Here is an 11,427-nt window from a genome sequence, read left to right on the forward strand (position 1 = left end):
GCCGGGCTGAGGCGCGGGGTTCCGTCAGAATCCACAAGGCTCGGCGGGGCCCGGGGACATTCTGCGGTGTCAGTCAGTCTGGAATCTAACGTTCCAACAAGCTTCCACGGTTGCTTCTTAGAGGCTGTCAGAGCTAATCGAGCGCTCCCTCTGATCAGGGATGCTGCCGGTCCTGCTGGAGCCTCTGGGATTGTGTATGTGTGTGGCACGTGAGCGCGCCTCGATGCGCATGCACGAACCACCGCAGAATCAATGCTGCTTTCTCGTGCTGTAGGAAATTGCACAACTACACATACGCGTCCATAAGCAACTGCACTTTTCTTAACCCCCGAAATATCTATATAGGGGGGCGGGGACAGTGAAGGTGACGTAGGTGTGTTATTGGTGGATGGCGGAATACGTGGCCATTGTTTATGATAATATAAATCTGTTTAACTGCTTGTTCAATGTTTATTCGCGGTGCATTTTAATGACATATAACTGTGGCTACACTGCAGCGGTAGATTTTGCGCAAAAGGTCTCTGCATCAGTTGATTCTTAATTTATAAATAGACTATTTGGAAGCCTGTTTGGTACAAGGTCTATTTTGCCTTGAAGATTTGCTAACCAGAGGTACTTGAATGCACCACCGGGCAGTAGTGCGCTTGTGTTTTGCTTTTGTTGCTCCTCTCCCCGCCTGGCGCGGTGCTGCAGCAGTAACGGAGGGGGGGAAAGTTAACGGTATGTTCCAGTCCTGTGCGAATTATCTAAAATCAAACTCCGGGGCTGACTTCACACAATGAAATCATCGTCGCACACAAGCGCATTGGGTTGGGTTTCTGTGTAATCTAATCTCTCTCTCAGTACGCCTCCACCTTGGCCTGCCTCTCCTCACCGAGTTGGAATCTAATGCAGGCTGACAGGGGGAAATCAATAACAATGTCGACCAGAGTAGCCGAGTGGAGAAGGGGGTGAAAGCAGTGGTCCGGGGTCCCCTGCTTGGTGGTCTGACAATGAGAAGAAAGTGCAAACAAATCATATCCTCCCTTTTATGGTTTGTATTTACTTTGTACTTATTTTTTCAATCACAAAGCTCATGTCTTTACTTTCACTTAAACTATTCTAATTATCTTTACTGCTTGTATTGCTTTTAAGCGTCTATGTTGGAATCTTCTCTCTACGATCAATCATTTATTTTGGAAGTCTTTATTACAGTATGGCCTTCAGACACTGAGCTCTGTCCTGCCGCTGCTACTGCCGTCCGTTTGAGAGGCTCTGGCGCCCCCCTGTGGTGAAGGGAGAGCGGTTCACATGCAAATCACATCGATCTCACCTTAGTTGGGAGCTAGAATGAGGATATCTTCTTCAGAGAACTGAGCAGTGGTCTGGCCAATGAAATTCTGACTTATGCTCATCCCCAGAAAGTTCCAGAGGGCTTTGCCACCTTTGCTTTGTGTAGCCATAGATTCCTACGAGCGCAACCTTCCCATATTAGCATATAACTGCAGAGAACTCCAGCCTAAGTGCCATTTTAAGTGTTGCACCTAAACAATAAATCAAAACAAAGGGATAAATGCATTATATCTGAATAAGTTCAATCCACAAGCCTCGACCTTCCTAAAGCTTTTACCTGACCCATGTAAATGCTTTCTGAGACTATGGAGTCTATTGACCTGCCGGATGTGATGACTCATTCATCCCCCCCAGCTCTCTAAATACGCCTGTGGCTTTCAGGAACACACTCGCCATGACACTAATGTTTATAACTCACACTGCCCCCTGTCTCCAGTGCAGTAAAGTATTACACTGAAAAGTAACTAACTCCCATAACTGACTATATAACACAATGTACAGACACAAAACCACAACACTGTCACACAATGACTTCAGATACAGACGCAGGTTTTAAAAATATAAAATTAGACTTTATTAAACTACCTACAAATAACATATTCAACTGGTTCCAATTAATAACAGCAGCACGGAAACCACCAGAAAAAACATCGACAACATTGACAAATAACTGAGGAGGAGAACGTGTGATGGGGAAAGCTTATAGGTACTAGAGCTGAAGTTGGTTTCTGAGTCTTTTACTTGGCGGGGAGTTGATCCAGGTCGTCGTGGTTGCGGCTGGAGAGGTGGGCCTCCAGGATTTCGCCGAACAAATCCCTCTTCAGTAAAGTGTAGGCCAAGGGCAGGAGTTGCTTGATCACGTTGTGAAAGTACTGGAGGGGAGACGGGAGAGTGAAGGTAAGCGATGGACCGAATCTACGGCTTGAGTGTTGGTGTAGCTCCTTTCGCTAATGTTTATCTGTTCGCTCGAAGCACTTATAACAAAAGCTATTCAATCTAAGATGCAAAGAACTGAACAAGTTGAGATTCCTGAGAAGAGAGAGGAAGCCACAGACAGGTGAGTGGGTGTGACGGAGCTACATGTGACTCACGTGGGATCCATAACAGAAGAGGTCTATTCCCAGCTCGTAACCCATGCCGTAGTCGCACTCGTCATTGGCAAACTGAACAAAGGTGATGATCTTCTGGAGCGGCCCGAAGGCTTTGAGCCGGTCTTGGTCGTTGCGCGCCTCGGCGATGGCCCTGCAGATCTTCTTCAGATCGCCTGAACACACAGAGTTGACGAGAAACAGAGAGAAGTGAAAATCCCTTTTACATCACAGACGCAGCTTTAAACCTTCGCTTCATCGTGCACCTGCCTGAACTCACCATCTGTTTCTGGCAGTTCTCTGTATCCCACGTCGTTCTTGTCGACCGGCACAACAATTCCTGCACCGTGGAATGTTTTGGTGACTGCCTATGGTGTGGCAAGAGGTTCCCGTTAGCTAGTGTCCAGCTGAGGACCCACATGTAACTTAAATGTTCAGGGATGTAACTATTTGCTGCATCAGACTGTATGCAGGTGAGTGACAGGAGGGTTGAGGACAGTGAAGCCAACAGTGAGTCTAAAATAGAAACTGATTGATCCTCTACAGCTGCAGCAAGGAGGTTGAGTTCCTCTGTTGTCTGTTTACCGACTGTGTGTTCACCAAACCATCAGTAACATTTCTGCTCGGTTCTGTTTCGTACCTTCTTGTCCCTCTGCTTCATGCTTTTGGTCTTCTGTTCTAGAGAGAAGCCCAGAGTCTCCGCTCGGCCTTTCAGCTTGGCCTCCAGTTTCTGCAGAGCTTCTCCCCCTTTCTTCTGGCTGCTCCTCTCCTTCGTCTTCTTCAGCAGGTACAGGCTGTTGGGAGGAATGAGCCCAGGGATCAGCACGAGTGTGATTATATATACAAACATTGACTTGCCCTTTAATTTGACTGATCAGTTAGTGTATTCTCTAGGATGAACAGTGTGTAGCAGTCAGGACTTACTGGACAGCAGCAAACACATTGTCCCCCATCTGTCTTATGGTGCAGCCGTTCTTCGCCTCATTCTCCCCAACAAACGAAGGCAGGGACTCTGGAGTGTCTCTGGAGGGTTTCAGGAACAGTTCAGTCGCACCACCCCCACGCTCAAAGGTGTTGTTATTTACGTTTACGACAAACTCTGACAATATCAAGTCTCTCACACAAAGCCCAGCACAGGTGGTCAGGGACCTTCACCGGTGTGTGTGTGTGTGTGTGTGTGTGTGTGTGTGTGTGTGTGCGCGTTTTACCTGTAATAGCCCATGTGGTGCTTGCTGTCCTCATTTCCCAGGAGTATGGTCTGAAACTCGGGTGGGTCGTAAAAGTAGCGCCAGTGAAGGTGAAAGTTGGGCTGAGGATTCTGGGAGTTTTTGTGAGCTCCAGCGAGAACGTCAAAAGGACCCACCAGCCTCAAACCCAGCGTGTCCACCAGTGCACCTACAGAAATATAACAACATTACAAAGACAGCCAAAGTGAGGTACAGACAGTCGTCACGGGTTTTCTTTCACATTCTGTACAGGAAATCACTCAGAAATATCAAAATGAGAGGATCTTCCACAGTGGAGGACATAAAACTTGCTCTTGTGCTAAAAACCTCATTTGTGAGTAAACAGCCATAGAGTCTAAGCAGTGTGTGACGTCATCTCCTATCCTGTAGAGTAGAGGAACTTGCAGAATGCTGGAATCTCCTCCACTTAATCCTAAATATTTTATAAATTCCCTGTTGGAGCAGTCGGAGCTTGAGGCAGAGCAGCTCATGTCTCATTCTAAACATTTACTGCGTCCAAGAGAAAAGAATTTGGATTTGTTCCGATAGACTTGTGACTTAAATTAAATTTGCTCGGACTTCACGAACGCCATTTTCCTCCTTTCTTCTCTTTGAACAGATTAATGTATCATTCTTCGTGCTCTCCCTTAAATGTATAAATGGCAGATATGTGTTAACGTCTATGTCAGTCTCGTAACAGAGAACTAAGCGGTCTGTTTACCTCTTGGATCGTCCGGACTCAGCTCATTGCAGAAATCCCAGAAGTGGTAGAGATCCTCCGGCACCTGGAGCTTGTAGCGCTGCAGCAGCTCGTCCCGCTGAGCCTGAGACGCCGCCGCCGAGGCTTCTTCATCCCGACGGGCTTTCTTAGTCTCCCCGTTGCCTGTACCGGACTCCTAATGAAACACATTGGGATAGAAACAACAACCACGGCGTCACGGTTTGCGTTTTAAAACAACGGCGTTTAAGTTGCGTTGAGTTGCGTTTCGTCGCCGGTGAATTGCCGCGACATTGGCGTATCAAACGACATCTGTCCGCTCTGATTGACCGAGCTGCTCGCCATGTTGTCGGCTGTCCACCTTTATGCTCAGCGTGTCAAACGTTCTGCCCACACCGATAAAGAGAGATTTATTTGCGGTTGTTAAACCCGCACGCAGCGCCGCTCCTCGCCTGGTTCAGTTCTCCTCTAAGTGAACATGTCTGGCTCGGCGGGTCAGAGCGCTGTAAAGAGGAAGGTTACCTGGTTAGATTTGGGTTTTCTTTTTGCGCGCCCTGTCATTTTCTTCCTCTTGTCTCCCGGTCGGCGTCTTCTTCTGTACAACGAGAAGCAGCGGCAGCGCCTGCTAGGCCGTGTTAGAACTTATTACTGACATCTACAGGACGGAGGTGCGAACTGCAGCACGTGTAATAATAAAAAGAGCTGAGAATTGTACAAAATAACAAATGCTGGGGTTTATTACATGACAGTGTTCTGCAAATTCTTCTTCTTCTTCTTCTTCTTCTTTCTTCACTAAGCCTCAACGAGTAGTGTTGGTCAACAAATAGCCATACAAAATGACAAAAAACATAAATCATTGTTTTTGCAGACATCTGGAAATGTGATGATGAAGCAACTATCCGCCATTTGATGGCACACACACACACGCACGTTCATACTCAGGTACACACGTACACACAGATGCTGAATGATGAGTCGAGATTTATTATACTGCACTGTATGTCCAATTTGGAAATTCGTATGTAAAAGTTTGGGAAGATGTATGTTTCCATTCCAACATTTTCACTTATTTGGTGTATAAATAGCTGTAATAGAATGTTATTTCTCCAAATTTCATCTCAGAAAGTCCTTCCACCAAAGTATAACAAAGTGAATTGAGTTGTGAGTAACTGTACTGGCCTCAGTGTGTAACAGCGCCCTCTGCTGGCCTCTCCCTCCTCATCACCTGCAGTGGGTGGATACATTGGTGACAGCTGTGCCGTGATTGGCCAGTGAAGGAGGAGGCTGCCATGACACAGTGGATGCTGCACAGAATCAGCTCTACAGCATCAGCAGACCTCCATACTCCATCCCTCCCTCTTCTGCTCTCTCTCTCTCTCTTTTCTCCTCCTTTGCCTCTCCTCCTCTCACCATCACCCTTGTTCTCGTTTCCTCCCCCCCTCTTCTCTCCCTCCTTCAGACACACACGCCTGCTCGGGTGGCAGACTGCAGCAGAGGACACACACATACCAACAGGGATAGCAGCAGCAGCAGCAGCAGCAGCAGTAGCAGGCAGACTGGTAGGTGGCGTGCTGAGGCCTGTCTCCCTCCCTCATGCAGCATGAACGCGTTCTCCTCTGCTCTCTGTCAAGGACTATCTGGTAGAGAAGCGTGCGCGCGTGTGTGTGGAACAGAGAGAGAGAGAGGAGAGTACCTGGAGAGTAGGCAGAGAGGACTACCACACCCTCAGACCGTTTACTAGCACTGCCGGGTGAATGATGCAGTAGATATTTTCATACATTCATCCTGTTCATCCTGTTATTGCTGCCGTTATTGCTCTGTCAGGGCTCACTCACTCGCTGTGTCTCCTTGCATTTGAAGGTGGTGGACATCTTTCCGTCATCCTCCTCCTCTTGGCTTTGCTAGTGGGCCTTGCATGTCTGTACACGTGCGTCTGTGCGAGCGTGAATGTTTAACAAAGGTCACACCTTTGGCATGTATCTGTATGTATCTGTCTCTCTACCTGACAACAGCCCTCCTCTCTCTCTCTCTCTCTCTCTCTCTCTCTCTCTCTCTCTTTGCCCCTGTCGGCTCCCGCCAGCCTCTCCGTCCATCTCTCTCTCCCTTCCTCTTCTCTTGTACCTCCCCACTTCTATTTCCTCTCCTCCTCAATTCCCGCATCATCCTCCGTCCCTCATATCCTGTGACTCCCCCGTTCTCACATCCGGCTCTCTCTCCTCTCTCCGTTCCTGTCTCTCTCATGCCTCTTCTGCTTCCGGCCGGCCGGTTTCCCAGGATGCCTTGTTCCAGGCCGCTCCGCTAGGCCCTAGCAGCATGGGCGCAGCTTGGGCAGGGAGAGAGAGCACGGTTTGGACCCTTCCCATCAGGACGGGCGCGCTGGCGGGTCACCCTCCCTTGGCTTCAGATGGGCGAGGACGCTGAGAGCCCCAAAATCAACCACACCTTCCTGCGAGACTACGTCACTGAAGGTAGATGGACTGTGTGCTGTCATCACCGGCTCACTGGTGTCAGATAACGATGGAGTGGTTCATTACAGCTTTGTGGGTGCATTAACTCTGCTGCTTGGTATTAGAAATGGATCAGGAGATCAATCACCCAATGACCTGCTGACGACCCAGTAAGACACAACGCAATGATGAGTCTGCTTTTAACCTTAGATGTGTTCTTAGATACCAACAAATCAATCTTCTTCTCACTGTGATACACCACAAATACTTAAATACTGTTTGATATTTGTTTGCACTCTGATAATCATTTTGAGTAAGATGAGTAGTTGCTTCATAGTTTGGAGTTCAATGAGCCAATAGCAGCTGATTGATGAGGAAGAACCCTGAACAAGATTCTTTATATTGATCCACTACTTCCTCTTCCATTCTTCTATTCTTTCACATTGTTTACTTTGTGCTCTTTTTCTCTCTCTCTCTCTGCCTCTCAGTTTTCTCAGTGTCTAATTCTCCTCTCATCTTCCTCAGCTGATGTCATCTCTACAGTGGAATTCAACCAGACAGGGGACCTGCTGGCCACGGGCGATAAGGGTGGCCGAGTGGTCATCTTCCAGAGAGAGACTGAGGTCAGTTTGGCGTGGAAAGCTTGCTTATCATGGATTTTAAACATACAGCATTGTTTAACTGCTATATATTGTAAATTTTTTGCTTTGTACATTCTCACCATTCACTATATTCCTCTGTTGGCCCTGGGCAGTCTAAAGGGGAGTCCGAGGAGGTGGGGGAGACGGGGGACTCCGGGGAGTACAATGTCTACAGCACGTTCCAGAGCCACGAGCCCGACTTTGACTATCTGAAGAGTCTGGAGATTGAAGAGAAAATCAACAAGATCAGATGGCTGCCACAGCAGAACGCCGCTCACTTCCTCCTCTCCACCAACGGTGAGACGCAGAGTTAATTACAGCCAGAACAGAAGCTCCTCCAGATCAATCAAACGTCCTATGTGAAGGTTTGCCTCTATTGATTATGAGATAACTGTGGTTATGCATCAACTTTGACCCATATTGATAATGTCTTGATTGATCAATGGTCTCAGCTGAAAACAAGCATTATGATGACATAGCATCAGGCCAGTATTTAGAGTCACAATGGTGTCCACAACAATGACAAGGCCCTGCGAGAGTAGAAACCAATCAACCAATCAAATCAATCAAATCCTCTGGCATTTAGCATATTGCAGTCTTGAGACTTAATCGCCCTTTGCCCTGAGGTTTATGACGCACAGATCACACGCATGAGGTGGGAGTCATTTGAAGTTATTCAACCTCCTCTGATGTGTTCTTCCTCCTGCTCGTCACAGACAAGACCATTAAACTGTGGAAGGTGAGTGAGAGAGACAAGAGACCAGAGGGGTACAACCTGAAAGATGAGGAGGGGCGGATCAAGGACATCTCGACCATCACCTCTCTGCAGGTACACACAAACACACACACACACACACACACACACACACACACACACACACACACACACACACACACATTGGCCTTTGGTGTTCTCTTTCACTTCTTCCTTACATCCTCTCTTTCGTTGCTTTGTGGTTTGATCCTCTCCAAGGTGCCGGTGCTGAAACCTACAGATCTGATGGTAGAGGTCCGTCCCAGGCGAGTGTTCTCCAATGGACACACCTACCACGTCAACTCTATCTCAGTCAACAGCGACGGGGAGACGTACATGTCCGCTGATGACCTTCGTATCAACATGTGGCACTTGGGCATCACTGACCGCAGCTTCAGTATCCTTCCTAACACATATATTGACTTATATTTTTCAAATCATGGTGGCCTGGTTTCTGTTATTCAGCTCATAGAAAGGAATGATCGTTTTTTAAATTGGTTTTATTTTGGTGTGTAATCCGATCATCTACCGGAGGAGGAATCTCTAGTTTCACAGAGTATGAAGTTCCCCAAACTGAACAAAATGAAAGCAGTTCTGTATTGTGTTACAGTGTGAGTGTGATGTTCGTATTAGAGTGTGTGATCACATCTAGTGTATGAATTATACAAAGAAAATCTTGAAGTAATATTCAGTTTTTTATGATAAGTAAAGAACAAGAAAGGTACATGAACAATTTGTTTGTGTCATGAAACGTTTTGCAGGAGATAAAATTCTGATAATATATTATATAATATCAACAAATCATTATCTTATCTAAGGCTAAATGTAATCTTTTGCATTTGATTGGTGAAATGTGATCATCTGAGCTATACATTTAAACCAAGGGTACAGTAACCCTGTGTTACTGATAGTGTGCAGGGCTTTGACCCATCAAGTAAATGTAACCGTATACACAGCAGAGTCAGCAACTCACACACGTTTGCCTGCATGATGTGCATGAAAAGACGGCTCTTTGTTCTTTAGACATAATGCATTCAGGTTCCTACGTGGTTTTGTCGTGAACATTTCCATTTTGTGGCACAGAACTCATTTGGTATACAAACTCGTTGTTGTGTTCCACCTGGCGCCCCGTATGTTCACGGAGGCTCATGGAAGGCGGAGCCACATTTACTGTGTACGCATCAGATACAGCGGTTACAGACCAGGCCCCATCAAGAGAGGCATTGTATTTCAAAGTTATTACCAATCTGTGTTTCTGTCAAGTACCACCAGCCCACTGCAGACAGCCAAACTATACACCCACACTCAGGCCTCACTACATTCACACACACACCATTCTGCCTCTTTGTACACAGAATTATACTTTGCATTCCTGCTCATCTCAATCCATCTTTTATCTATAATTAATGTAAATACGTGTTTGGATTTATGTTTGGATTAGAGTGCTGTGTATCGTCCCTGAGCGTGCATGTGTGTAGTGTGTGTCTGCCGGCGTACGCTTGGTGATTTCCCGTCCCATTCCGGAAGCTGACCCAGAAAATCAAAGAAGCATCTATGGAAGAGTTTAAATAATTTAGTCAGCAGTACACTTTCGACTAACACACAGAGGAATACCACAAATAGAATCAGCCAGAGGAGCAGAATGTACTCGCATGTTTGGGGTTGGTATGGGTTCATTTGGTTCTGGGCGCAACTGAGATGGAGGCATTGGAGCTGTGTCTTTTGGTTCCCTATACCTTATTTAATATATCACACAGGCTGCATTGTAACATGTATTGTATGTACTCAGCAGTACATCCAGGCAGCTCTTGTACGTATGTCCCCTGACAGTTCCTCTCAGACATTGTGGACATTAAACCAGCCAACATGGAGGATCTGACGGAGGTGATAACAGCGGCCGAGTTCCATCCTCAGCACTGCCACCTGTTTGTGTACAGCAGCAGCAAGGGCACCCTGCGCCTCTGTGACATGAGAGCCTCGGCCCTCTGCGACAAACACACCAAACGTGAGCACAGCACAGTGATGAGGGAGCACACAGTATATCACAGGCCGTCTATGCAATCACACAACACTGTAGAACACACATAGATCCACAGAGATTACATCTAACCTCAGTAAACTTCCTATGTCGTCTGTGTTTGTGCAGTGTTTGAGGAACCTGAGGATCCTGGGAGCCGGTCCTTCTTCTCAGAAATCATTTCCTCCGTGTCAGACGTGAAGTTCAGCCACAGCGGACGTTACCTGCTGACCAGAGATTACCTCACCGCCAAGGTGTGGGACCTAAACATGGACAAGGGCCCTGTGGAGACATACCAGGTAAGAGAGCACATGTTTGTTATTGTGCAGCATGAGTGAGTGGTTATCACATTCTATAGAAGGATAATGTGATAGTATGACATCACAGCAAGATTTATTTTACTTTACATTTCAATTGACACGCAAACTGTATTAAAATATGCTACGCTAATACTTAAGCATACATCTTATTTGTTTATAGTTAAACCATAACCACTTAGCTTTACATTACATCATGATGTAATATCAAGTTGTGATCAATGAATACAGGATCTTCATGTTGCCTGATTACATTCTGCAATTTGACTGACTGTCTGTCTGACTGTCTATCACTCCCAGGTCCACGAGTACTTGAGGAGCAAGCTGTGCTCCCTGTATGAGAACGACTGCATCTTTGACAAGTTTGAGTGCGTTTGGAACAGCTCGGACAGGTACAAGGCAATGAGAGAGAGAGAGAGAGAGAGAGAGCAAGAGAGAGGATGTTTGGAGGATACAGGAAGTAGATTACAGTGCCTTTGAGACTGAAGGAGGAGTGTGTGTGTGTGTGTGCATCTGGCATTTCAATCAATCTGAGGGACAAGCTTTGTAGATGTCGATATCAATCTCCCTCTCCCTCTCCTCTCCTCAGCGTGATCATGACGGGGGCGTACAACAGCTTCTTCCGGATGTTCGACAGAGAGACGGGGCGCGGTGTGACCCTGGAGGCGTGGCGGGAGAGCAGCAAGCCACGCGCCGTGCTGCGGACCAGACGCGTGTACACCGGCGGCAAGCGTCGCCGTGGAGACGTGGGCGTGGACAGCTTGGACTTCACCAAGAAAATTCTGCACATGGCTTGGCACCCGTCTGAGAATATCATCGCCATAGCCGCCACGAATAACCTGTACATCTTCCAGGACCGCGTCAACCCGGACGCGCAGACACAGTGA

General features: G+C 47.1%; 2 protein-coding genes across 2 annotated transcripts; one reads left to right on the forward strand and one right to left on the reverse strand.

Annotated features, from left to right (window-relative positions):
- Positions 1 to 1,907: 1,907 nt before the first annotated feature.
- On the reverse strand, positions 1,908 to 4,952 carry hpf1 (histone PARylation factor 1). The gene is made up of 8 exons (XM_076145583.1): positions 4,887 to 4,952; positions 4,368 to 4,542; positions 3,629 to 3,815; positions 3,345 to 3,443; positions 3,061 to 3,214; positions 2,701 to 2,788; positions 2,424 to 2,596; positions 1,908 to 2,204 (listed from the first exon to the last, which is right to left on the reverse strand). The coding sequence occupies exons 1-8, from the start codon at positions 4,923 to 4,925 to the stop codon at positions 2,070 to 2,072; spliced, it is 1,050 nt and encodes a 349-aa protein (XP_076001698.1). The 5' UTR covers positions 4,926 to 4,952; the 3' UTR covers positions 1,908 to 2,069.
- Positions 4,953 to 6,768: 1,816 nt separating this feature from the next.
- Positions 6,769 to 11,427, forward strand: ppp2r2ca (protein phosphatase 2, regulatory subunit B, gamma a). The gene is made up of 9 exons (XM_076145638.1): positions 6,769 to 6,832; positions 7,337 to 7,434; positions 7,566 to 7,749; positions 8,169 to 8,281; positions 8,426 to 8,603; positions 10,047 to 10,211; positions 10,353 to 10,522; positions 10,841 to 10,932; positions 11,130 to 11,427. Exons 1-9 carry the CDS (start codon positions 6,769 to 6,771, stop codon positions 11,425 to 11,427), a joined length of 1,362 nt encoding a protein of 453 aa, XP_076001753.1.

The sequence above is a fragment of the Genypterus blacodes genome, unplaced genomic scaffold (assembly GCF_046128005.1).
Source record: "Genypterus blacodes isolate CSIRO-AG114 ecotype Tasmania unplaced genomic scaffold, CSIRO-AGI_Gbla_v1 ptg000030l_1, whole genome shotgun sequence".
Classification (NCBI taxonomy): Eukaryota; Metazoa; Chordata; class Actinopteri; order Ophidiiformes; family Ophidiidae; genus Genypterus; species Genypterus blacodes.